A 27,623-nucleotide genomic window follows, 5' to 3' on the forward strand; every position below is an offset into this window, starting at 1 on the left:
CATTAATAGTCTATGTATTTTTGAGTTAAATATGGATTAAAGTAATTCACAAACGGCAAATATTGTGTTTACCCCCAGTTGTTTTTATATGGTTATCTTGTAATGAAAATACTAGGAAAACACGCGGTTTATATAAGTAGGTATATAAAATTTGATGATGCCATGAAACCCATAAAGTATACTTTGTTGGTTTCCTGTAATTCTACCATCGTCCAAGTGAAAAAAAGACCGGCATTGTGTTCTTTTCCTGCATCTGCAAGAATGGCCATCTAAAATGAATTTTGGAACAGATCACTATAATCCGTGATCAAGCAACTTCAACGTAACATTTTATTGCGATTATTTAAGAACTACAATAGCGACTGCAATTGCAGCAATGTATTTACAATATTGTTGGCTTATTAGCCATTTTATGACAGCCTACTAATGTATTGTTTAAAATTTTTAATAACGCATCGACGTCGAGCTGTTTTCGATGTCCAACCTATACAAAGTCTTAGATGTTCTTTAAAAAGAGTGTCCCCAAAAAAAACTCAGTATATGCGGAAAAATATTTTATTAATTAAAAAGTTGGCGATGTTTTTAAAGGGTAGACATTACCATTAAATATGAAAGAGGATATCGGACAGATGTCCTCTGCGAGTCAGTTGACAGACTCGACTTATTTTAAAAAGTTTCTGTATCACGCTTTCGCATATGTGCGGCTGAAAACTCTCCGAATTTCTGCCATTCATTCAGGAATGGCAGGTATTCATTTCAGCAGAATAAACTTTGGACTTTACGAATCCCTACCGAAAATTCCGCGTAATTCGCGCACAGTCTCAGCTACATACGCTCTGTATTTGTAACGAATTTTCACAATTTTCACTCGCTCATCCGTCGTATAGCGCTCCATTTTGTCTAACCACAAAGTGTTCACTACAACATGGAACCTTGCACAGTGTCACCAACTCTTCGGAATGAAAATGGCACACAATTCAAATCTTTCATTACTTTTAGGACAGCCTTTAGCATCTGATTTTCTATATAAAATGCAGTTGTTGCATATTTTAAGACATTTTAAGTAAACAATGATTTATTTATTTAAAAATATAAAATCTTTTATTCGTGAAAAAATACATTTTGGCATATTTTCAGTGCATGAAATAATATATTTTTTTAAATTATTTTTCCTTGCATTGATGGTTTTGGGTGAGCGAACGTTGATCGGGTTATCATCTCCCTTTCCAGTATAGTAAGCGACAACAGGTGAAATATGTGATTCAACTTGTCTGGGGTACGATAAAGGCGAGCAACACACATCCTGAAAAAAAATATACATATTTATTCCTAAAACACTTATTTGGTGGACTTTAAGGGGATAATAAAGGGAATTATATAATTTTAAGGAAAACTGTACGGCCTAATCAGTCTAGTTCTCAAAATATAAAATTTTGAAAAATATATTTGTAAATTTTCATAGGTAGGTATAACATTTTTTTATCTATATTAAAGAACACTGGTGAGTTCACTAAGTTCACTGAAGGGGTCACCACTTGAGGGTTGCTTTCGCTGTACAGCAAGAATAAAACGGTAATAATAAAATATTTTATTGAAAACTAAGTTGTATAGAAAAGGACGTGTTGACGGGGTGAGTGTTCGTTGGAGAATCCCTGTGTGTGGAGTCAGTCGTAGCTATATCAGCAAGCATCTGGTCGCCGGCGCCAGTCCGCCGTAGACCCTTCCTGGAACGCTGGTGCGTTCGGTGGCGTCCTGCTGGCGTTCTTGACGTAATGCTTAAAAATGGGTCACTTGCGAACATGTGTACCCACAATACAAAAAGAACGAAAAATGACCCGTTTTTCGGCATATTTTTCTCCGTAACATTGAAAGTAAGCTCTAAATAAAAAAAGTCATACCTTATTTTTTGTTTATTTGACGATTTTCTATTGATCATTGATTATTATGACAACAAGTATCTCTAAAAAATTGTGTGCCCTTTATAAACCTTAATTTAAACCCCCGGTAAGCGATAAACTTTTTAAAAATTTTCTTAATTAACAATCCTGCCAATCGAAAACCACGAGATCGATCGCTGCAAAATTTTTAGGGTAGAATTGACATATGTTTTACTATTTGTTTGACAAAGTCTCATCAATATTTATAAATATTTACTTATTTTAAAAATTGCTCCCAAATATACACATGATTTTTTTACTATTTTTCGCCCATTGTTAATGCAAAATTCAACTTTTTTGATTCTCAGTTGTTGTAACTTATATAAAATCGTCAAATAAACAAAAAATAAAGAATGACTTTTATGTTTGTTGTTCCCCTGAATTTATCAATGATTTTTTGGAATAGGCAAACTCAGATTCTTATTCTACATAATATTTGTGATTTTTCTAACAAAATAGATGACTTCAAACACAAACGCCAAAGCCTACTTTTACTGCTCTATTGCCTGGACTATCAGTCTTATTTCTAGTTTATGTACTGGACCATACGAAGAACTGTACATCTAGAGGGCTTTCCTATGTCAACGATTTGAAGCTCGTCTCATCATATTCTTTGACTTTACAAAATGACCTTGATCTCATTAATCGTTCGTAGGAGGGTATGTGGTGGTATAGCCACAGTATTTAATACATTTTGGGCTAGAATGGAAGCCGAACCTGTATATCTTATGAGATAATAATAAAACAATTTTTGTTATACTGAAAAGTCCAAACACGCTTAGTAAACTATTTTCATATTTACCTATCAGGCTCAATGCATAAAGCAAAAAGGTGATTATACAGTTCCACTCAACCAACATTCCAAACGTAGAACTGGAGAGTACACTCCCCGCTCGACCTACAGTCAAGGCGAAGCATAAAGCAAGTCCACAGATTTGAGTGGGAAATATATCCACTATCCACGCATTCAGTACCGTCACTGCTATCCCTGATAGTGCTAAACAGCCGATGAACGCAATGTCAATCAGCAATTTTTGTGACAGAAGACAGAGCCCGGCCATACAAACTCCTGATAACCCCATGAGGACCACTAAAAATGAAAAATAAATTAATCAACATTAAAGAACGTTAAGTATAAATACGATTCCTGGTTGGTTATATAAACTTATTGGCTTGTGAGAGACGTATCGTTTTCTTCATTGGAGATTAAGTCGTTTGGTTGGTATTTAAATTTGCTGTGAAGTGTCGTTTCGGCGGTTTGATTGAAGGGTGATGACTGGAACGTTACAGGCCAGCAGAGCTAAGTAACGGAAACAATCCAGGCATCGTAACGACACGTACCAGTACACAAATGTAAATACCGGCTAGATGACTTAATATCCAATTTCAGAGTTTCCTCTGAAGAAGAGTGCCATATGTTTCTTAAAACGTGTAGCGGAAACCAATGGCGTAGCAACCATAGAGTAGAGCAAATAGAACATTAGTATAGAGGGCAAACTACATTTATTTTTTAAGAAAGGAATAGTTCAAGTACTTACTGAAAAATGCCTTTGTTCCTAACAATTTTACAACTACCCCCCACGTGGCGTATCCAATAATGTAGGATGTGCCAATAATAATACTCAAAATAAATATATTATCATCGACTGTATTGTTGCAAGCAAGACCGTTGTCTTCAGAATTGTGCTTGACAGATAACGCCTCGCAGATAGTTACTCCTGTATTTCCGCTGTTGGAAATCTGTTTTGTAATGTCTGGATACCACAAATACAAACCAGCAGAAACCGCGTAAGTTATTGCTTGCATGAAACAACTGGTTATAATGTAAGTTAAAAGTGGCGGCTTAAATAAAGGAACGATCTGCTGTACCAACTCTTGCAATATACTCTTTTTTACCGTTTTGGATTCCAAGATTATTTTCTCGTTCAAACTTACAACGGGAAAAGTATATTCAGGTTTTCCAGTATTGCAAGAGTACATTGTCCTCATGACATTTAAGGCTTCGTCAAATTTACCGTTGTGGTATAGGAATTTAGGGCTCTCTGGTAATTTTAACAAAGCGAATGCCACTAATATACTAGGGGTGGAATTCATCAACATGTAGATTCTCCAGTTGTTCAGGCGGAGACCCAAAAATTCTACGTTGATCGAACTTTGTAGAAGCGGCCAAGCTAAGGCCGGCACTGTAGTCATCGCTATCCCTATAAATATCGTGCCCCATGGCATGCATTTTCCTTTTGTGGTGGTGCTGAGGAATTCTCCGAAATAAACGAACGTTACAGCGGCCGGACAGGATATGCTAAAAAATAATAAAGAACGTTATCGTACAAAAAAGAGGGAGGGGAATGGAAACTACCCCCCTATCTTACAGCAAAGAGTCAATTTTTTATTAAATTTAATAGTAATGTATCCTAAGAAGGTCCTGAAAATTTGATATTATAGTGTCATGGAGTTACATGGTTATGAGGATGTAGGGCTATGGGAGTCTAGGGTTATGGGGTTCTAGGGTTATGGAGTTATCTACAGGATTATGGGGTTTTAAGGTCAGAGTTATAGGATTACGGTGTAGTAGTGTTATGGGGTTGTAGGATTATGGGGTCGTAGGGTTATGGGGTCGTAGGGTTACGGGGTCGTTGGGTTAAGTGGTCGTAGGGTTATGGGGTTTTAGGGTTATGGGGTTTTAGAGTTATGAAGTTTTTAGGAGTATGGAGCTGTAGGGTCATGGAGTTATAGGGCTATGGGGTTGTAGGGTTATAGGTTTGTAGGGTTATGGGTTTGTAGGGTTATGGGGTTAGAGGATTATGAAGTTTTAATATTATGGGGCTGTACGGTCATGGAATTAAAGGGCTATGGGGTTGTAGGGTTATGGGGTTATGAGGTTATAATGGTTATGAACTTTTAAGATTATGGGGTAGTAGGGTCATGGAGTTATAGGGCTATGGGGTTGTAGGGTTATGGAGATGTAGGGTTATGGGGTTGTAGCGTTATGGGGTTATAGTGCAATTAGATCATGAATTCCAATTTCTTTCCATTCAGTCAGGTTGGTTTGAAAGCTCGAAAACCGCTTTCTAGAGGCGTTTCTTGATGTTATTGTTAAACACGAACTGATGGGGAAATTCTGACTTATTCAGCTTGTCAAAGTGCAATGGGATTTTTTCATTTTGTGGCGCTGTGATATCTAACAGAGATATTGTACCTTGCTACACCTACGGATAAACAAGGTGTAAATAATGTGCTTGTTCAAGTTTTAATGTTGAATAGTACATTTTAAATTTGGAAGAATGAAAATTGTTCCTACAAACATGTACCGGAAGCGTTTTCGAAAGTTTAAAAAAATGTTTCTTTAAATTGCAAAAAATATATTAAAGAACGATATTTACTACGTTGTTCCTCCAACTTTTTTTACGATCTGAAATAAATTTTCGTTAATTTTCATTATACATACAGGGTCTATCTCGAAAAGAAACTTTTTAAATTAACTTGCGATGTAGAATTTCCTATTACACCTTGTATATTTGAAACACACATTTCATGCAAGTTTAGGAGAATTTTCAGAATGAACTTGAATCACCTTTAAAGTAAATATTTTTACTTTATCAGTTGAATCAGCGTATTTAATAGAATTTTTGAAGTCGGTACATACCATATTCCATTGATGAGCCTTAGGATACAAAAACCCCAGAACGAAGGGATGAATGCCGCTATAAATCCAGTGGCGAATGCCAGGACTAAATTTATGAGCAAGAGATTCCTTCTTCCCTTAAAATCGGCCAAATATCCCCAAATAGCACAGCTACACATTATGCCAATCACATTCGTGGACGTAAGAATGCCTTTTGTGAAACTATTTAGATTTAATTCACATTCAGAGGCTGGTACTATGTAACCCACCCCACAGGATTCGGTAATCGATGCGAATAATATGAACCCGCACACCAGAATTAGAAAAATGTTGTATTTGCCGAACCCTAAAAGAGAAATAAATACAATGTTAGCGATAAAAGATGCATTTTTGACAAGTTGCACAAAGTTAATCATACGATTTTCTCTATCTCTCAAATTTAACATTTAAAAGTGTCGAAAAATGCCTTAGATATTAAAATTTCTGAATAAGAAATGATGAATAAAAAACTAAAATGACACAAAAGTGTTTAAAAATCAATTTTGTGATCACAAAATTTAAGAAAATAGTAGTTCCAAGAGTTTAAAATTTGAACTTGGAAAAATTTATATTTTGAAACGCTAGTTTAGTGTTTGTATATAATATTAATATATTAATATTTATTAATTCCATACGAAAGGAAGTTATCTGATGAAACAATCCTAAGTAAAATATGGAAGCAAAAATATCTCTTTGTAGTGGCTGTTTTACTTACCAGTTTCATTTAGTGCATCGTCAAAGCTCACATTCTTTCTTTTAGGTATTTGAATGCCATCAAGATGGGCTAGAACTTCTGTCATTTCAGTTTCTAATTAAAAAAAAATAAAGATTTATTTTAATATCGAGATTTAAAAATAAATAAAGGTACCTTTAAAGGTAAGGAGAAAATATGCCTTTCCAAAAATTTAATTTAAACTTGAATAAAGACCTGAAAAGTGGTAAGATTTACTCCAGTTATTATTTCTTCTCGAGACGGTTGTTTGTAGTATTATTAATAAGAAAATAAGCTACGCCTTTCTTGGGATAAAAAGGATGAGAAATAAAAGTTTATTTTCAAAATTATCTACAGTAAGGCGCAAATAAGTAGAGCGTTAAAGAATTGTACATTAGGTAAGTAATCAACTTCGCATTTTATACATACACACCACAAACAATATTAGAGAATACATATTATAAAGTGTATTGGGATTTGACTTACTCATTGACAAAACGATCACGTTTAACACCGGATTTAACATTTCAGGAAAATATCACTTACGTAATTGATAAAGTATTACCGTCCGAACAAAATTCTCAGAAAAGATTGATGAAAAATACCATGAAATTGGAATTTGGAAACATACACGAGAGTACGTCAATCCGTTTATTATTTCAACTGCAGGTATCACACCACACTCGCTCAACAAACATCTCGCGCAAACCAATTTAGATCGGGATATTCATACCCTTGTTTAAAAAGCAGTAATTCTTCATACATGTAATACAAAGTTCGTGGTTCCACTTGTTTTTATCAAAACTCTAAATAAAAGCCAGCATAAGGTACACTTTGTGCAAAATTTCAACTTAATATTTAAAAAACAACAGAGTTATTAATAAGATTCTATTTTTGACATACTGCCAAATTTATTTTTTTCAATTTTCATGTTCAATACCCAAAACCCATTCAATCGTCATTTACTCGAAAACTTTCCTATGTAAGATGGCAACATTTTAATACTGTCGGATCGATAATGAAACGATCTTTCAGAATCAAGAAAAAAATTGGGGGTTTGTTTTTTAAAAAAATGTCGATGACGTCATTACTCGAAAACAAATGACGGTTGAAAATCGCCTTTTATGCTAAAATATGTATTTTTTAAATTAAAAATCGACCTGTTCGAGGATTTTTCCCAAAAAAAATTTGTTTCGTTTTTACTAAATTTATTCCATACTTTGGGCGCGTATCGACGTCATCGATATTTTCTTTAAATTATTTCAACCTGTTTTGAAGGGTAGGCAAAGTTACATCACCACCAAATTTCAAATATTTATTTCTAGTCGTTTTCCAAAATACAGCGTGTTAAGGTTATTATTCATTTCTGCAACTTTAAAAAATTTTTGGAAGACAGTGAACGTTTTATCTAAATATGTAAAAATATACAGGGTGTTCCATTTAAATTAACACAGTTAACATCCGCGGCCATTTTGTTTGGACTTCATTTGTTTTTCTACTGTCATTTTCGAGAACTTCGTAAAAAATCGTGCAACTTTTGTATTTTACAACTCTAAAAAGAAGAAAGTTAATGTGGGGGTTAAAATATAGTTAATCACCCTGTACATATAATACAGATTCCAAAAAGCATATCCAACTACATTCTCAACTAATGTGAATTATCAACAAAACTTGCATTGGCCTCTATTAAAATTTTAGAACGTAATTACAGGGTCAAAAAGTCTAGCGAAATTGTACGATCGTGCTGAAGAAAAATTCGGTTATGCGAGTACACTTAAAATAATTCAGAAAACAAAAGTCATATTTCATATATTTGCTGATAATTCATACCTAGTTTCAAAACACTATGTATAAAACGTTTTGCAAACTTTTTGTAAAGCAAGGAACACTGAATAAATGAACAAATTTTGTAGAGAACGCCACACATACTGTAAAATTCGAAACCATAAGTACTGGACCACAATTAAAAATATCAACAATCGACCGCAACCAAATGCATATATCTCCAGAACATCGAAAATACGGTTTGTCCTGATGCAACGATAATGCACCGACTTCAACTCTTTTTATATTCTATTTCATTATTTCAAATGAACTATTTCAATAGAACAATGATCTCTTTTTACATAACTCTTTTTCAATTAAAGCGTACTTGTTTTGGTTGTGGCCCAAATTCGAATCTTACACTATCAACGTATGTCGTAGAAAAGTTGTGACTCTCCTTTAATAACACCACATATTTAATTTTTAGTTTTAATTTCACGAAGTACACGTTCACTATGTCTTATAAATGTAATGAGTCAATACTTATTGCTGACTTGATTTTTATGGAAGACAACATTCTCTCGGCAAGGAAGTGGATAGATGGGTCCTATTTTTATAAAAATCTTAACACTTACCCGATGAAGGAACATCGAACTCATCTGATATTTGTGTCATTTTTAGGGTGTCCTGAACTTATCTCAATTTAGAGATACTTCAGTGCGACACAGACTAAAATGAAGGATAAAAATTATAAACGTAAATTTATATGTGTTTATTATTTATTTATCATACGACAATACTTATTCCATACATGTTCAACAAAGGAATATGACCCGAACTGTAAGTTTTTATTTATTTTAGAACAATAGGCAGCAAGTATTAACCGCAGTTTTAAGTAAATTTCTTAAACCTGATTTATTATGGCATTAGCAAAGGAAATTTGCCTTTCCATTGGTTGTATATGTAAAATTGTTGATTTTATTTAAATTGTCTCTTAAAAAATAGTTATATTGAATGTCTTGTCCAACATTTGCTTATGACGTAACCTTAGAGGTGTATCTAAGAAAGATAATATCTAAAGAAAATTTAGTTGAGTTATAAAAAGGTCAGCGTTTTGATGAACTTTTTTCAGTGAAATTTTATCGAAATTCTTCGGCAAAAGTTGTATTTCTTGCAGCTTGTGGACTAAATATGGGGTGATCCAGAACTGATAGTTGAACGCCATTACAGGAAAACGAAAACAGTAAATAAAAAACAGCAAACTGGGATCTTTATGTCATGATACTGTAAGTATTTGGCTTAAAACCCATTTTGGTAAGGATTGTGGCGTCATCGAAATTATTTTTTCCATTTCCTCACATATTTTCCATATTCATTATTCATATTCATTTCATCATATGCCAGTTCCCACTTTTCTTAACAACTTTTATTTAAAAAGTTTTTAAATATCTCTTCCTGTTCAAAAGATATAAAATGATACGTACATACAAAAACAAGACCTGACCCTAGCCCGAGAACAACAAAGGTCCGACGTGGTTCCAGCCCTTTCAGTAGATCGAAGCAAGCTAAGGGCAGTTCATAGCTCGCTCCCCGTTAATATGTATATGCAGAGTTTTTGATAGTGCTTTGTAACGTTTTTAAGACTAATCTACAAACTTTTATGTTTTTTTTATTTATTCGTATTATGACAATGTTAAAGTATGTTTACATATTGTATATTTGTTATTATTTTTGTATATCAAACCTGCTTCAGGTTTATCAGTCTAGGTCAATTTTTTTGATACTTGCCTTAATATGGTCCACGTAAATCTTGAAAATCAGTGGTTTAAGCTTTTATGGTATTTCAGTTAAAATAATCAAATTAATATCCCAGATTTTCTGCTTAAAAAACAGCTTTTATGTCTCGAACTTTGGATCAACTTGTATAAAACAACTCTGTTACTGGATAAAGATTAACTAACATTGATATAGCCGTTGTATTATTTAGAATTTCGATAAATTAATTAATTAATTATTATTTATTTTTCTACCAGTTGTAAATTGTCTCTCGTGCAACTGGTACCGAGCAAAAAATGCTCGATCTCTTTACTTTACGAAATTACCAAAATTATCTTCTACAAATATGTGAATTTTTCTCATTACGTGATGTGAAAACAAAGTACGGACCTGGAATGTACGATTTACTCTCGGACCATCCAAAACAACATACTTTTTATGTTTATAACGTCTTATATGGTGTTGCAAAAAAACGATAACAAAACATTTTAAAAAAATAACTAATTAAAATAAAAAAACACCCCCGGGAATATTCCTAAGGGTGGCGGCCCCAACTATTTACTCTACCTCCCCTAAACAGATCTCATGAACATTGTTATTTTTTTAATTTTTGGAATTTATAATCTCTTAAGTTTTATTTGCACGGATTATATCTGTTTAGTTTTAGTCTTTAAGGCCTAAATTTAGAAAGGGCAATTTCAAAGTTTTATTTGTATTGGGCTAAACATTAATGACACTTAATCAGTTTTAACATAATAGTTGTGAACAAACTAGGGGATAGTACTTAAGACCTACTTTAGATCAAGAAGGATATACGAGTACTTTTTAAGTTAAATTAAATACTTGTTAAGTCTATGAATGTGACAGTAAACGATAATGCTTATTAAAATAAAAATAACCAACTTTATTCTTTTCAATTAATCAAATATTTTGCTTTTACTTTGATAGAACAGTTACATAATTTGAAGGACAAGGGATTATACATTTAGTAGCAATTTCAGTCATACTATACAGGGTAGGTATCTTAAGTTTTTTATGGATTCTCTGAGTGATATCAAATTTCATCGCAGGAATCATCTAGGTTTTCAGGTAAGTTAATTCAGGTGGGAATAAAAAAATGGATTTTTAGTGGGGCGGAGGAATTGAATGGCACTACAACATCAACAACAATAACAACAACAACGACGACGACAACAACAACAACAACGACAGCAACAACAACAACACCAGCAGCAGTAGGAACAACTATAGAAATAACATGTACAACAGCAGCAGCAGCAACAGTAACAACTAAAGCATACTTCTTTAATCTATAATCTGAGTATTCCATACTACAAGGGTCGGCAACTGGCGGACCGCGGTCCAGATCCGGACCCCGGAAGGTAAAATACTGGACCGCCAAAATTTTTTGAAAATATAAATTAGTCAAATAAATTATTTAAAAAATATTTTTTTACGTTTGAGTGCCACCCTTATCATTTTTTCTCGTATTTTACAATTGTGACTGATTTGAGTTCTTAATGCAAATGAAAATAAAAAATTAGTAAGAAATATGAATTTTTTTCTGGACCTCGTTAAACAATTTCAAAAGTATCCGGACCCCACCTAAAATTACTTGCCGACCCCTGCCATACTACATACCATTGGCATGTACTTCTATAAAATGTATGTCTGCCATTTCTACACTGTTGTACAGTGGTGTTATTTGTGTATAAAAAAATTGCATTTACAACACAAGCAAATAATTAAAATCAAAATGAGAGTACTGTTTCTATGTAATTTGATCTGCTTTTTCCGAAAGCAATATGTATACAGAATTGAAGTCAATTAGGTGTGCAATATATTTAACAATTATGTCAGTATATCCTCGACAAAAAATATGAGAGAATAGAAGACCAGTACCTATTAAGGTCTCCTACTATTTTTAATGTGATTGTATTGTGACAATTACGTAATGTGAACACCCCCGCAGATTATTATCTATGATAGGGGATTCAGTTATTTACCCAGCTGCGACAAAAGTTGAACGGACAAATATGATTATGTCAATTTCAGTATCGTCTCTGTGTACTTACACTTAGGTAGGCTCAGTTATCTGATGTTTTAATAATACAAAGTGCTTGTTATAATTTAAATGGCGGTAATTTGATCAAGAGGATTATAAAAAAATACAGTGTGCAACTATTGACGTCCTGATAAATTTATAGGGCTGATTTCTCTATTCATCTATTTAGCACCTTTTTAATGATAATGTAAATAGATAATACTTATTTTACCTACTGCGATTTACTTTCGTCCCTTCCAAAATTTATGTGGAAGTGCATTTAATAGTATGATCGTTTCCCCTCATTTCGTGGAATTTTGGTCGTCATTTTTTGGTCGTGTTGTATAGAGGCATTTACTTAACACATAAACATTTTATTTTTAATTTCTCAATCTAAAAATAATATCAACATTATCAAAAAGCCTACTCAAATTTTTTTATAAAACATCTAGTTATGATGTTTCAGTGTCGCCTATGGTATAAATAAATAAGTCTAATTGCATCAAATGAATTGAATTTTGCGCAATATGCTGTAAGTTAAAAATGTTTAAATTTATTACCTATGTTGCAAAATGGCAATAATTGACGAAAATTTTTTTTAAAATATTTTAATTGCTCCGTGGGCATTCTAATTTTGGTAAAATTTAGAGTATAATAAAACAATACACCAAATTTCATTAAAATCGGTTCGATACTTTTCGCAAAATAATAATTTGAAAAAAATTTTGAAATTTTTTTTTCGAATTTTCAATATGTTGCACAGCTGCAAATATAGTATCTATATACTTGAAAATTTTTTGTCATAGAAAAGAAACCCCAACCTTTCAAACGATTTTTGAAAAATTGAAATCGGTTTTGAGTAACTTTTCGCGCGATGATTCCGATGATTTATCTATGTTGCCGATAACTTATGGATATGAAATTTTTTTCCAGCCGAGAACTCGGAAAAAACGAAGCCACTGGATCAAAGATTATTGCTAAATTGTTTACAAATTAACGGTAAATGCAAATAAACTTCGTCCGCTTATATCTCGAGAACCAATAAACGGAATTTAACTTTTTTTTCTTAAAGAAGCGTCTTTCCGAGTACTTTAAAATTACAATTTTTGAAAAAACTAAATTTAAAATTGATAAATGTAATCTAATTATTAAAAAAAAAGTGTTAACTTTAAAAATTTACTGCGCCCGTCCTAATCAACTGATTTCAATTTTTCAAAAACCATTTAAAAGGTAGAGCGGTCTTTTCTTTGTGAAAAAATTTTCAAGTATCTACATGCGTTATTTGAGGTTGTGCAACATTTTGAAAATTCGAAATTTTTTTCTCAAAATTTTTTTCAAAAAATTATTTTACGAAAACTATAGAACCGATTTTAATGAAATTTGGTGTGTTGTTTTATTATACACTAAAGTTTTTTTTACCAAAACTAGAATGCCCTTGGAGCAATTAAAATATTTTTAAAAATTTATTCAAAAAACTTGATTATTTTGCCTTTTTTTCCTCAATTATTGCAATTTTGCAACATCGGTAATAAATTTAAACATTTCTAACTTACAGTATATTGTGCAAAATTCAATTCTAAAACTTTTTTCCTCTTCAATACTCTTCCAAGATCCATAGGTTCTAAGACATAAGTAAAAATCTCAGATAAAATAGATATGTTTAAACATTTTTGCAATTTTGAAAATGTTCCGGACCTCGCTCAGATCTAGGGATCTATACTTTTATTATGTGAGTTGTACTAAAGGTATTTCAGCAAAAATTAGCTTGTGCCCCTTACATCTAAGACATCTAAGAGATATTTCGACAGATTCGCCCTGGTCTATAATAAAGTAAGACGTGAAAAACAGCGTTATATGTAAATACATTAAAAATAAAAGTATACGCCTGTATCTCGGTCCAATACATCCAATAGATAGTTAACAATTAACGTTTAAAAAAAAAACTATCTTTGGAACAAAGAGGTATAGGTGATTTTTTTTAAATTACCGTAAAAATAAGCTCTGTTTAATGCAAAAAGAGCGAATGCCCGAGCGGCTTTTGTCTGACTCTGGGACAATTTATTCACAACGCTGTTTTCCACATCCTACTTTTTTAATTGTAACGAGTAACTTAATCTCAACTTTTTGAAATTTTTCTTTTCCCATACGTTTCTTTGGATCAATTAGAACTAATATCTACGATATTAACTTCTAAAATTAACATTGTAATTAAACAATTAAACCAAAAAGAAAGAAATTAATTAACAAATTTCACCGTCACTAAAATCGACCTTTGGTACACATGTTGGTCATTGGATTGACCGTTTTTTCAGCAATTCTGGGAAACTGATTTTACCGCGTTGGACCTTTATTCTACAGTTAACAAATTAGTGAAATATGACTGTAGGTATCTTAAATTGTAGGTAATTTAATTGCCTACAAGACTGATTTTCCGATAGGCCGTCTGGATTTTTATGGGCAGTAAAAAAGTGGAAAAACATGTAATTTTGCCAACTTAGCGTCACTTCTTTTGAGTTAGTTTCTTGATATTATCATTCTGCATACCCTTTACCGTCATAAAGTACATTAAAATGTCTACTAATATTTTTTTTAGGTTTTCAGGGTTTATGAACTAATTCAACTAGACTGCATATAAACTTTTAATTTTTGTTTTATCGCCTATTATATCCCTATATAAAAAATAGTAAGAAGCAAGGCAATATCAAGGCATTAACCTCAAATAAGTTATTTTACAATTTATAAATGGATAATATTAAAGTCGTAATCTATTTATTAGTTGTAAGATAGCCTAAGTACCATGTTCATCTAAATAACTGCAATAAAGTTATCTTAAGTAGTAACAAATTAATAACTATGAAATCACCGCTACTTCAACACATTTCCTGTCACGTACGTTTAATTCTGGATTAATTTTATTCGGTATGACGGCGCACAGCCCAGCCCCCAGCAACACCACAGCGGCGACGGCGAATATGGGTATCTCGCAGCGCTTATCCATGAGATATCCGAAAATTGCGTTACTACAAACGGCGCCTGCCCTACCCGCGCACATCATCAGGCATAGAGCCATCGACGAAACGTTCGTCGGGAAGAGCTCCACTCCTATGCTTCCTATGACCATGTTTGCGGTTACCATCGATGCTTGAAATACGCACGCCACTGTCAGGTTCTGCCAGGAAGATCTCAGCCAATATATACACCCCGCGCTTACCCCCCCGAGTACCATGGATACCACTGATATTGTTTTTATCGGGAATCTCATGGATAAAAAGCCGGATACCAAGTTGTAGATTAGTGAAGAAGCTGCCATGGCGACAGTGCCTTGGATTACAAGGGGATCGAAAGACGGCTCGCATGTGAAATTATTAAGTTGATTTAAAGTGGAAAGATCTTTCACGGTTACTGTCCTATTGGGATATAGCTCGTGGTACCGGTTGAACCTGAGGAACAGCTCTGGTATCCATAGTCCCAGTCCATAAACACTAGAACAGAAAGGATAACATAACATTGGATAAAATTTATATTGAGTGAGTCAGAAAGAATAGGTCAACAATAAGCTGGAGATACTAGACAAATAATGCAGAAACCGATAAAGTTAGGTGACCTAAACAGGAGTACATTTTTTATGTAGAATTGAACGCTCTTAGATTTTTAACTTTTTTTAAGCATAGCTCAACATATAAAAAAATATGTTTTGATTTACCTAAATAATACCGCGAAACTAGCGCCCTCTGGGAGCAACGTCAAAATAAGGTTCAAATTCGTAATTCTCGCATCAAAAAACCCAATACTACCAATTTTAAGAGTCATGCTATTAAAACATTCTCAATTATTGAGAAATTTCAAAATAAAATTTAAACCTTGAACACCCTGCATTTCTCAAACCAGCGACATTCGTATAAGTCATGATAAGCTCAAACATAATATTTTGTTGTCTTGCATCTCCAGGTTAGTGTTGACCCATTCTTTCTGACTCACCCTGTATATATTCTTTATTTCAAAGCTAATTTAAGTAAATTCAGAAAAAAGTAATATTAAATGAAGTCAGAATAGTTAAAATAGTATCTAAAACACGAAGTNAGCATAGGGTAAAATGTACAGTACATATATTTAATGCATAAATAATAAACTTTGTTTATAACAAAATATGTGCAAATTAGACAGTTGGCACTAGGATATTCGAATTACTTGGCGAGACATCGGATTAAAAAAAAGATCGAAATTGGTCCATTAGAAGCCGAGATAATGCAATTTTTTTCGTACCTTCGCATTTTGAACCTCCGAATTCAGTCTCGGTTTTGAGTAACTTTTCGCGCATGCGAGCGACAGCTTTTCCGATGATTTATCTATGTTGCCGATAACTTATGGATATGAAATTTTTTTCCAGCCGAGAACTCGGAAAAACGAAGCCACTGGATAAAAGATTATTGCTAAATCGTTTATAAATTAACGGTAAATGCAAATAAATTTCGACCGCTTATATCTCGAGAACCAATAAATGGAATTTAACTTTTTTTTAAAAAAGAAGCGTCTTTCCGAGTACTTTAAAATTATAATTTTTGAAAAAACCAAATTTAAAATTGATAAATGTAATCTAATTGTTAAAAAAAAGAGTGTTAACTTTAAAAATTTACTGCGCCCGTCCTAATCAACTGATTTCAATTTTTCAAAAACCATTTAAAAGGTAGAGCGGTCTTTCCTTTCTGAAAACATTTTCAAGTATCTACATGCGTTATTTGAGGTTGTGCATATTTTGAAAATTCGAAATTTTTTTCTCAAAATTGTTTTCAAAAAATTATTTTACGAAAACTATAGAACCGATTTTAATGAAATTTGGTGTGTTGTTTTATTATACACTAAAGTTTTTTATAACCAAAATTAGAATGCTCTCGGAGCAATTAAAATATTTTAAAAAAATTATTAAAAAAACTTGATTATTTTGCCTTTTTTTCATCAATTATTGCAATTTTGCAACATCGGTAATAAATTTAAACATTTACTTACAGTATATTGTGCAAAATTCAATTCTAAAACTTTTTTCCTCTTCAATACTCTTCCAAGATCCATAGGTTCTAAGACATAAGTAAAAAACTCAGATAAAATAGATATGTTTAAACATGTTTGCAATTTTGAAAATGTTCCGGACCTCGCTCAGATCTAGGGATCTATACTTTTATTATGTGAGTTGTACTGAAGGTATTTCAGCAAAAATTAGCTTGCGCCCCTTACATCTAAGACGTGGCATATTTCGACAGATTCGCCCTGGTCTATAATAAAGTGAGACGTGCAAAACAGCGTTATATGTAATTAAAAATAAAAGTATACGCCTGTATCTCGGTCCAATACATCCAATAGATAGTTAACAATTAACGTTTTTAAAAAAATATATATCTTTGGAACAAAGAGGTGTAGGTGATTTTTTTTAAGTTACCGTAAAAATAAGCTCTGTTTAATGCAAAAAGAGCGAATGCCCGAGCGGCTTTTGTCTGACTCTGGGACAATTTATTCATAACGCTGTTTTCCACGTCTTACTTTGTTAGTTGTAACGAGTAACTCAATCTCAGCATTTTGAAATTTTTCTTTTTCCATACGTTTCTTTGGATCAATTAGAACTTATATCTACGATATTAACTTCTAAAATTAGCATTGTAATTAAACAATTAAAGAAAAACGAACGAAATTAATTAACAAATTTCACTGTCACTCGAATCGGCCTTTGGTACACATGTTGGTCATTGGATTGACCGTTTTTTCCGCAATTCTGGGAAACTGATTTTACCGCGTTGGACCTTTATTCTACAGTTAACAAATTAGTGAAATATGACTTTAGGTAGTTTAAATTCTAGGTAATTTAATTGCCTACAAGATAAAATAACTGATTTTTCCGGTAGGTCGTCTAGATTTTCATAGGCAGTAAAAAAGTGGAAAAACATGTAATTTTGTCAATTTAGCGTCACTTCTTTTGAGTCAGTTTCTTGATATTATCATGTCTACTAATAATTTTTTTAAATTTTCAGGGTTTATGAACTAATTCAACTAGACTGCATATAAACTTTTCATTTTTGTCAGAAACAAGGCAATATCAATAGTCCAGACGGTATCTGTTTCAAACTGTCCATATTTGGGTGAATCGTATATCCACGGAGATTTTTGGTTTTTTGGCTTTCAAATATTACTTGAAATTAAATTTTTTTATGCGCATAAAAAAAAACGTGGGCTTAACTTTTGGCGGCAATATATGTTAAAAAAATTCGAAAAATGTCATATTTTTCTTCCTATTTAATTATGTATCTTTTCAAGAGTTGATTTTAGGCGAAAATGGAAGAGGAAAAAAATTTTTGTAATTAAATTTATTACAAAATATGACTAGTTACAAATCGAATGAATCATGATTATTATTGTAAAAATCGAAAAAATCGCCAAAATTGGGGTTAAAAAAACATTCCTTTTTAGGGAATTTTTTTGGTGTATGACCTTCATACTTGGCTCAAGAAAAGTTCATGTTATGTAGAATCATCACACCAAATTTCATCAAAATCGGTTCTATGGATTTTGCATAATAATTTTGCAATCCAGATTTTGAAAAAAAAATTTGCAAATTTTCAAAATTTTGCACAGCAAAAACCAAGGCCTTTAGATATTTGAAAATTTATTCACATATAGAAGGGCTCTCAAGCTTTCAAACGCTTTATTATATTGTGCCGCCAAAAGTTAAGCCCACGTTTTTTTTTATGCGCATAGAAAAATTTTCAATTCTAGTGATATTTGAAAGCCAAAAATCTCGGTGGATATACGATTCACCCAAACCAAAACAGATACCGCCTAGTCTACAAGGCATTAACCTCAAATAAGTTATTTTACAATTTATAAATGGATAATATTAAAGTCGTAATCTATTTATTAGTTGTAAGATAGCCTAAGTACCATGTTCATCTAAATAACTGCAATAAAGTTATCTTAAGTAGTAACAAATTAATAACTATGAAATCACCGCTACTTCAACACATTTCCTGTCACGTACGTTTAATTCTGGATTAATTTTATTCGGTATGACGGCGCACAGCCCAGCCCCCAGCAACACCACAGCGGCGACGGCGAATATGGGTATCTCGCAGCGCTTATCCATGAGATATCCGAAAATTGCGTTACTACAAACGGCGCCTGCCCTACCCGCGCACATAATCAGGCATAGAGCCATCGACGAAACGTTCGTCGGGAAGAGCTCCACTCCTATGCTTCCTATGACCATGTTTGCGGTTACCATCGATGCTTGAAATACGCACGCCACTGTCAGGTTCTGCCAGGAAGATCTCAGCCAATATATACACCCCGCGCTTACCCCCCCGAGTACCATGGATACCACTGATATTGTTTTTATCGGGAATCTCATGGATAAAAAGCCGGATACCAAGTTGTAGATTAGTGAAGAAGCTGCCATGGCGACAGTGCTTTGGATTACAAGGGGATCGAAAGACGGCTCGCATGTGAAATTATTAAGTTGATTTAAAGTGGAAAGGTCTTTCACGGTTACTGTCCTATTGGGATATAGCTCGTGGTACCGGTTGAACCTGAGGAACAGCTCTGGTATCCATAGTCCCAGTCCATAAATACTAGAACAATAAGGATAACATAACATTGGACAAAATTTATATATGCGGGGTGAGTCAGAAAGAATAGGCCAACACTAAGCTGGAGATACTAGACAAATAATGCAGAAACTGATTAGGTGACCTAAACAAGAGTACATTTTTTATGTAGAATTGAACGCTCTTTTAGATTTTTAACTTTTTTTAAGCATAGCTCAACATATAAAAAAAAATATGTTTTGATTTACCTAAATAATACGGCGAAACTTGCGCCCTCTGGGAGCAACGTCAAAATAAGGTTCAAATTCGTAATTCTCACATCAAAAAACCCAATACTACCAATAAAATTTAAACCTTTAACACCCTCAAACCAGCGACATTCGTATAAGGCATGATAAGCTCAAACATAATATTTTGTTGTCTTGTATCTCCAGGTTAGTGTTGACCCATTCTTTCTGACTCACCTATATATTCTTTCTGACTCACCATATATTCTTTATTTCAAAGCTAATTTAAGTAAATTCAGAAAAAAAGTAATATTAAATGAAGTCAGAAGTAGTCAGAATAGTTAAAATAGTATCTAAAACGCGAAATGGTATTTTTGCGTTCAACATTGGATGTTATATCGATTATACAGGGTCGGAAAGTCCCCATGGTTCATCGGCCGTTAGGTGATAAAGTAAGTCATAGAAATCCATGCGATGGAGAAGGATGGCGTCTCATAGTCACCGTCTGTTTCGCCCTTCCATAAATAAGATCCACTTCCACTTGTAATTCAGCGACCGGTGGTCATCTTTGTTTTTGTCGTTTGGCTTTTCTGTAATAGATGTCACTACTTATACAATTCCGACTTCGTATTCCGATATGTTAACACAATCCGTTAACAGAGGACAGCCCTAGAAAGAGTGATGCCAGATCTACAGATTTTTTTGGAATTGGGGAAATAGGGAATTTTGCTTTATTTCTTGGGATAAGCCATTTTAAAAAGTATACTTAAATAACAACTAGTTTAGTTTAGTTTATTGACCATTTTTATAAACAGTTAAGTACATGTATAGTCACAGACGTTTAGTTGTTTTAACAAAGTCACTTACACTATAAAAACAATGTTCCAAAAGGAAATTTTTAGTTAATTTGTAAAACTCTTTAAAACTTAACACATCTATATTACAATTTTTAAAATAATATTTAAAATTGTATAATTCTACATTTAACTTATTTTGTTTTGTGGTGTGAATCCTTGAAAACTGATTTTTCAAGTTTTTGGCATTTCTGGTCTCATAAGTATGAATATCAGAATGTTTCAAAAAATTATCCAAATTCTTATGAATACACAATAGTGTCTCAAATATATACATACAAGGCAATGGCATAATTTGATGTTTTATAAATAATGTTTTACATGGAGTACCATATTTCGCTCCATCTATAATACGGACTGCCATTTTTTGTAGTGAAAATACTCTATTGACAGTGGCAGAGTTACCCCACATTGTAATACCATAAGTAAGGCGACTATGTATTATAGCAAAGTACACAATTCTAATAGCATCTGAAGAAAGACAGTGTTTAAGCTGGCGTAAACAAAATATTTGAGATGACAATTTGGAACAAATATAGTCTACATGAGAAGACCAATTAAGTCTGGTGTCGAGTATTATTCCAAGCAGCTTGGCATTACTAGATGATATCCATTTGTCAGAAGAGAATAACAGATTTTGAGTTTTAATGTTGTTTAATTTCAACATATTGGAAGAAAACCAATTCTCTGCTTGAAAGATTCTGTCATTATGCAACTCTATAGTATCTCTAGTTAAGAGCGTTGTGTCATCAGCAAACAGTAAACAAGAATCCACACCAACAGAAAAAGGGAGATCATTTATATAAATAAGAAATAAAATTGGGCCCAGGACCGAGCCTTGTGGAACCCCATTCTTAATAGGTAGCAGGTCTGACTCACTTCCTTTTAAACTTACATACTGTTGCCTATTATACAGATATGATGATAATAGATTAAGCATGTTTCCTCTAATACCGTAGTATTCTAGTTTGCATATCAAGATATCCACATTTACACAATCAAATGCCTTGGTGAGGTCACACATGGTAGCATTCGTACTTGTGCCCTCATCAAGTCCCTCCACTACTCTATCAACTAATTTTAATAAGGCTTTTATTGTAGATTTGTTTTTTCTAAATCCGAATTGTGCTTCAGTAAATATGGATTTATCTTCACAGTATTTGACCAATCTGTGTTTAATAATAATCTCAAAAATTTTACTAATAATAGGAACAGTTGCTATTGGTCTGTAATTATCTAGAATTGTACAATCGCCCTTCTTATGCAAGGGTAGAATTTTTGTAGTTTTTAGTGAGTCAGGCCACACACCTTCTTCTACACACTTGTTAAATAAACATAGTAATGGTTCAATTAAAATATCGAGAGAAGCCTTCAACATATAACTATTCAAACAATAGTAATCCAAACTTGAAGTATTTTTAAGTAATAATATTGCTTCACGTACGTCGTGATTCAAAATTTGCTTTGTTAAGTAATACTAACGGATCAAAGTTAACATCATCAATAGTATTATAGACTGCTTCAGAGACAGTAGTGAAAAAGATATTAAAATCATTAGGATCGATAGCAGTGCTAGACTTTGAGCTACGAGTTTTCCTCTCATTGTTTACTATTTTCCATATACTTTTACTTTTATTATTCGAAGAAGTAAGTAATTTCATTTGAATAGAACTTTCTCTTTTCCAGTTTTAAAGTTTTTTTTTAACTAAATGAACTTTAAATGCAGCTGAGCACTATACTCCATTTGAATAACTTCTCAGTAGGAGAAACAAGGTCACTAGATTTACAAACAGAGGTATCTACTAGCTACTGTAAAAAGTTTTCTTTATTATGCGTTGTGCTGCCCTCTGTTAACATATCGGAATATCGAAGTAGAAATTGTATAAGTAGTGCCATCTATTAAAGAAAAGCCAAACGACGAAAACAAAGTTGACCACTGGTCGCTGAATTACAAATGCAAGTGGATCTTATTTGTGGAAGGGCGAAACGAAGTATGTCAGGAAAAAATGTGTTAACCAAGTGGTGAAAATAAGGAATGCGCCAAGAAAATAGCAACTTGTCTCAATTGGCCTCATCCGAAATTTATACAGGGCACTGTTTTAGACGTTAAACGATGTGGGGGTGGCGTTCTGTTAAGGTAGCAGAGACATATATAGGATTCTATACAAAATAAAGTTTCAATCGCAAATAAATTGTTACCATCTTCAGCTGAGCCTACGGAACTTACCAATAATATAACAATTACGGCAGCAGCTTCCAGATCTAAAAGCTATGATAACTGACAGTACTGGATCTGGCATAATAATAATATAAAATATATTTAAATAGTTTATATTCAATTTTAAGTTAAATGGTATGGAACGGTCTATTAAATTCAGACTATTATCACTTGTTAAAATAAATAAATCATAAATCAGTACTCACCCAAACATATTGGAAAACATCACAGTACAAGTCAGAGCTGTCACTACAATAAAAGGAGACTTAAACAAAATTCTACTTTTCTTCAACATTATCATCAAAATACGTAAACTTTTCTTTGTGAAAATATCTGAATCAGAAACTTTATCATCCCCAACTTGATATCCTACGGTCAGATATTTTACTGGGAACAAATCCGAACTTTTACCCGTATTAACCGAGTACATCCTTCTCAAAACGGTAAGGGCTTTCTTAGGATTCCCCTTTGCTATGTAAAACTTTGGGCTCTCGGGCATTCGAATGAACCACATTCCCACCACAGCTTCAGGTACCACCATAAGAACCAGGTAAACCCTCCAAGGTGATATAACCAGAAAGCTTCCAATTTGGTAATTTATGTCCAAAGGTAACACCAAGTGAGCAAAAATGGGCAGCAGTAACCAAGACGAAGTAAAAAATAACCCGCAGTAGCAAACGCTTGCGGATCTATACTTCGGTGGTTGGAACTCGGCCAGGTAAGAGAAGATAATTGCTCCCGGAGCTCCGATAAGGAACCCGTTTAGGAATCTGCAAATTACTATGCTGCTTTTGTGCGAAATGAAGGCGCATGTTAACGTTACGAATGTGTTTAGGAGATGGGTGGTTGCTAAGATTTTCCTTCTTCCGTTTATGTCTGCCAGGACGCCCCATAGAAGGCAACTAATTATACCTCCCGAGAGGAACATAATGTTTAGCAGACCCAATTCGAAGGAAGTTAAATTTAATTCGCACTGAGCGGCTGGGAAGACGTAGGAAGATATGCCGTTCTGGAACCCCACGGTTATGATGCATGTTGCTGAGACTGCTACAGCTTCATAATGAAACTTTCCATATCCTGAAAAAATATATAGCTGTAGTATGAGTAAAAAGTTTCAACAAATGAACAACATGTCATGGGGAGCAACTACTCTGCGAATTATATCCCCGTTCAGCATTGAAATACACTCGCAATATCTAGTAAGCGGCTAAGGTTATTTGTCAGCAGAATCATAGTACCTACAGATGTCTTCTAGTGGATACAAACCAATGATTTTTGCCAGTATGCACAGTGATGGTTAGCATATTACATACTTCGTAGATATAAACTTCACGTACATTATTTCTACTGAAATTGAAATATACGAATATTGGCAATTGTTGGTAAGTGACATGCCGTTTCTTTAGCTTGAAAATTAAAAAAAAAAACGGTATGAAATTGCAAAAAAATCAGATTCCCAAGATTTTTATGACCAGATTTTTGAAATGTTATGTAGAAAATATTTTCAGAATTTAATTTTCTGCCTAACAACTTTGAAGCCAGGAAATAGCTTCTCTCATATTTTTTACGATTTCTTTTGAAATAGATAAAAGCTATAGTTGCACTCTACAGGGCGTTAGAATTTTGACTGCCTTAATTTTAACAGACGATATAATACATTAAAATAAACAAAAAAAACCTTATATGACATGGGTCCTAAACTCAACCATTTCCGAGAAAAAAATTATTAAAATCAAAAGAACATAGTTAATCTAGTGAGAGCAATTGCATCGTTGCCAGATTGTAACTTTTTCAGATATAAAAGGAAATTTCACAATTTTTTTTGTCTAGCAAATAATCTTCTCTATCACATTATGTTATACAGAATTGTACAATAAATAATAAACAGAATATTGGTTAAAATAATGAATTTCTCCTAGATTTGGGTGTGTTTGACTCAGTTTTGTTGTTCACACAGTCATATATTTCAGTTCTAATAGTTACTGTTTTAAAATTATTGCAAATTTTAATTTATAGTATTTTTTTCGTAATTTTGACATATCTCATAACCAAAGTTGCCAAGTTGCCCTCCTTTTCAAAAATGATTACGAAAATTCGTTGTTTGTCATCAACTATGCCGATTTTATTTACGGAAATCAATTAACAATTTTAAAATACAGATTTATTTACCACAAAGCATATTGACTGAAATTATTTATTTGAGATGCTTCTTAATAAATTTTTTAATTATTTTTTTCAATTTTGATGGTTTGAAAAACTTAAAGACGGAATAGGTATGTAAACAGATTATAAACTGCTGCCTTTGACAAGTTCAGTACAACAGTTAAACTTCAAAAAAATACTTTTAATTTTTTAAAATAATTTAAGAACTAGTAAGTGAAATAATTTGAAACTGGGCACATGTATTCATGTAAACATTAGATAGATAGATTGTCCAAAATCTGAGAGATTTTCCTAAAATTTACATGCTCCAGTGGCGGGGATACAGGGTATCAGTGGCATTAACTGCTCAAAGAAACACATGTATGTAATGTAACCTGTTATTTAAATATTTAACACAAAAATTGTTGCCAAATTTGCAGAATGTACTTTTACATTTTTTAGTTAATTTATTGAAGCTAGAACACTTTTTTGCCGAATTTAATAGAAAAAAACAATTTGATCAATGCTAAATGCCCACCTTATTTGGTGAATTTTTTCTCTTTTTGGTTTGAAAACTTTAATAGACAATTTTAAACTGAGTTTTTAAAAGGGGCAAATATCTATAAAGATTCTTTCGACGAATGAAAAATTATTTCTATTAAATATTATGACCTGGTACCTACATATTTTATTTAAAACACATATGGCTAGCAAAAAAGTTTATCAGAAGCGTATACTTACTGTGACTGTATAACTCACCTGTTAAACATATGGCTTTATCAAAGTCCGTAGCTTCGTGGGAATCCGGCCTTTTGTTCTTAACAGTCATGACAATTTCTTTTTTCAACTAGACACTATTTCCTTGGATTCTTCAACGCTCACTAATAACGACCTCATACTTTTTATGGCTGTTTGATTGCGAAACCATAAATATTTTGGTTTATCGAATTGTAATTAAAACAAATGAACAATTAAAACATTTAATTGAATGGACATCTGTGATAATTTCGAAAGGATATTCATATAAAATTGTTCAAAGTGACTAAGCCCGTTTAACTGTTCGAAGTTACTATGAGTGAGCCAGACAAAGCTCAAGGCAAGGGTTGATAACTTTACGGAATTATATTTCTCGTCCTTGAGTAGGTGCAAATATTGACTCTTGTCGTTTGAGAGAATGAAACATATTTCCAATTTGTGAAAGGTAGCAAAAATAAATTATCTTACGACGTTTTTTTTAGAATGATTGAAGACCGCATTAGCATTGGTTCGGTTAAGACAATATTTCTTCTACACGGTGGAAAAAAGTACAAAAATACCAATTTGAAAATGAACAGTTTTCAGAATAAAAAGTATGTCCAGCTTGTTTATGTGGATAAGTTTATTTTTGTAACAAAAAACTTGATATAAACAGTAATAATAACGATAAAATAAAAAGAAGAAGAAGAAAGAGGAGCAGAAGAAGACGGAGACATAGAAATAGAGGAAAATAAGAAAGAGGCTGCAGAAGAATTATAAATGTCAGAAGAAGAGAAATTGACATCGGACGAAAGTGCCACAGAAAGAACAGCTAAGACTATTGTTACCTAAACATACAGAAACCCCAATTTTTAATGGTAGGTAAAATTTTGCGATTTGGTTTGCTGTAATCTTCAAAACGCTAGAGAGGCCCGAAATTATTTTTTCGATATTTTAAAAATTGCAGTTGAAGCTGAATAAATCAACCCATCCGAACATTTTTTCTTCGTATGAAATAAAGAAAAGCACAATTACGCAATGTAAAAATCAAAAGTGACTAAAATCGTAATGATATGTTACAAAAGGACTGCTATTTGACTTTAAACACATCGTTAGGGAAATCTATCATTTGGAAATAACTTCGTATTTGTTGTGACCAGCATGAAAAAGGGTATTCAATTTTTTGTTTTTCAGCGTGTAGAACGTTGTGAGCTGTTTATTAAATAGTGTTTATGCTGATAGCAGGAATTGTACTCATTTACTGATGTCAGTATCAAATAAAGTAAAAAAGGACCTACTCAATCCTGTATCAATTGTTCACTCCATAAATACGTAAATATTCTTTAGTCAATATTTTCAAACAAATAATGCGTACTAGGTAAATACTAGGAAATATATTTGTCCTGGTTAAAGCATTAGCATACCATTAAAACTATATTAGCAGCCCTCTGAACAAAAAGCAATATTTCAAAGAGTACATTTTCATATTTATTTAAGTTTTACATCCATCAGCCTTATGAATACTGTCAAAGGTATGTCATTAATGAAGTTACAGGTAATTCTGAAGATGTCAGTGTTTCTCAACCAAACGGGAATTTTTGAGTCAAAGATACAGCCACTATTTAAAAATGGAATAATATCTACAACTTCTTTGGGTCGATGCGTCATTGAAGTATCAAAATCTTACTTCAGTAGTTCTAAAATATTAGCTGTAACTAAATCTGTTGAATCTGACGTAGAAGTAATGCTAAAATTAATTGAAATTGAAAGTTACTGGAGTTTACAAATATGGCGTAAGTCTGGGAATATTATATCAGAGAAATTCATGAAAACTAACAATTACTTGATTTATATACGAAATTCCTATGAATCTTCTTTCTCTTCTTGATGAATTGAGACCTGTTACTTCCAAAAATTACCGTAGCAAAGTCATGATCGTTACAACCACAATTTTTAATAATACCCAC

General features: G+C 32.8%; 1 protein-coding gene across 1 annotated transcript; it reads right to left on the reverse strand.

Annotated features, from left to right (window-relative positions):
* Positions 1-1,103: 1,103 nt before the first annotated feature.
* On the reverse strand, positions 1,104-25,750 carry LOC108916270. The gene is made up of 10 exons (XM_023455827.1): positions 25,681-25,750; positions 22,986-23,856; positions 18,875-19,504; positions 14,788-15,376; positions 6,467-6,491; positions 6,314-6,406; positions 5,581-5,905; positions 3,476-4,236; positions 2,740-3,027; positions 1,104-1,303 (listed from the first exon to the last, which is right to left on the reverse strand). Exons 1-10 carry the CDS (start codon positions 25,748-25,750, stop codon positions 1,263-1,265), a joined length of 3,693 nt encoding a protein of 1,230 aa, XP_023311595.1. The 3' UTR covers positions 1,104-1,262.
* Between the last annotated feature and the right edge of the window lie 1,873 nt (positions 25,751-27,623).

Source organism: Anoplophora glabripennis, unplaced genomic scaffold, assembly GCF_000390285.2.
Source record: "Anoplophora glabripennis isolate ALB-LARVAE unplaced genomic scaffold, Agla_2.0 scaffold1, whole genome shotgun sequence".
Taxonomy (NCBI): Eukaryota; Metazoa; Arthropoda; class Insecta; order Coleoptera; family Cerambycidae; genus Anoplophora; species Anoplophora glabripennis.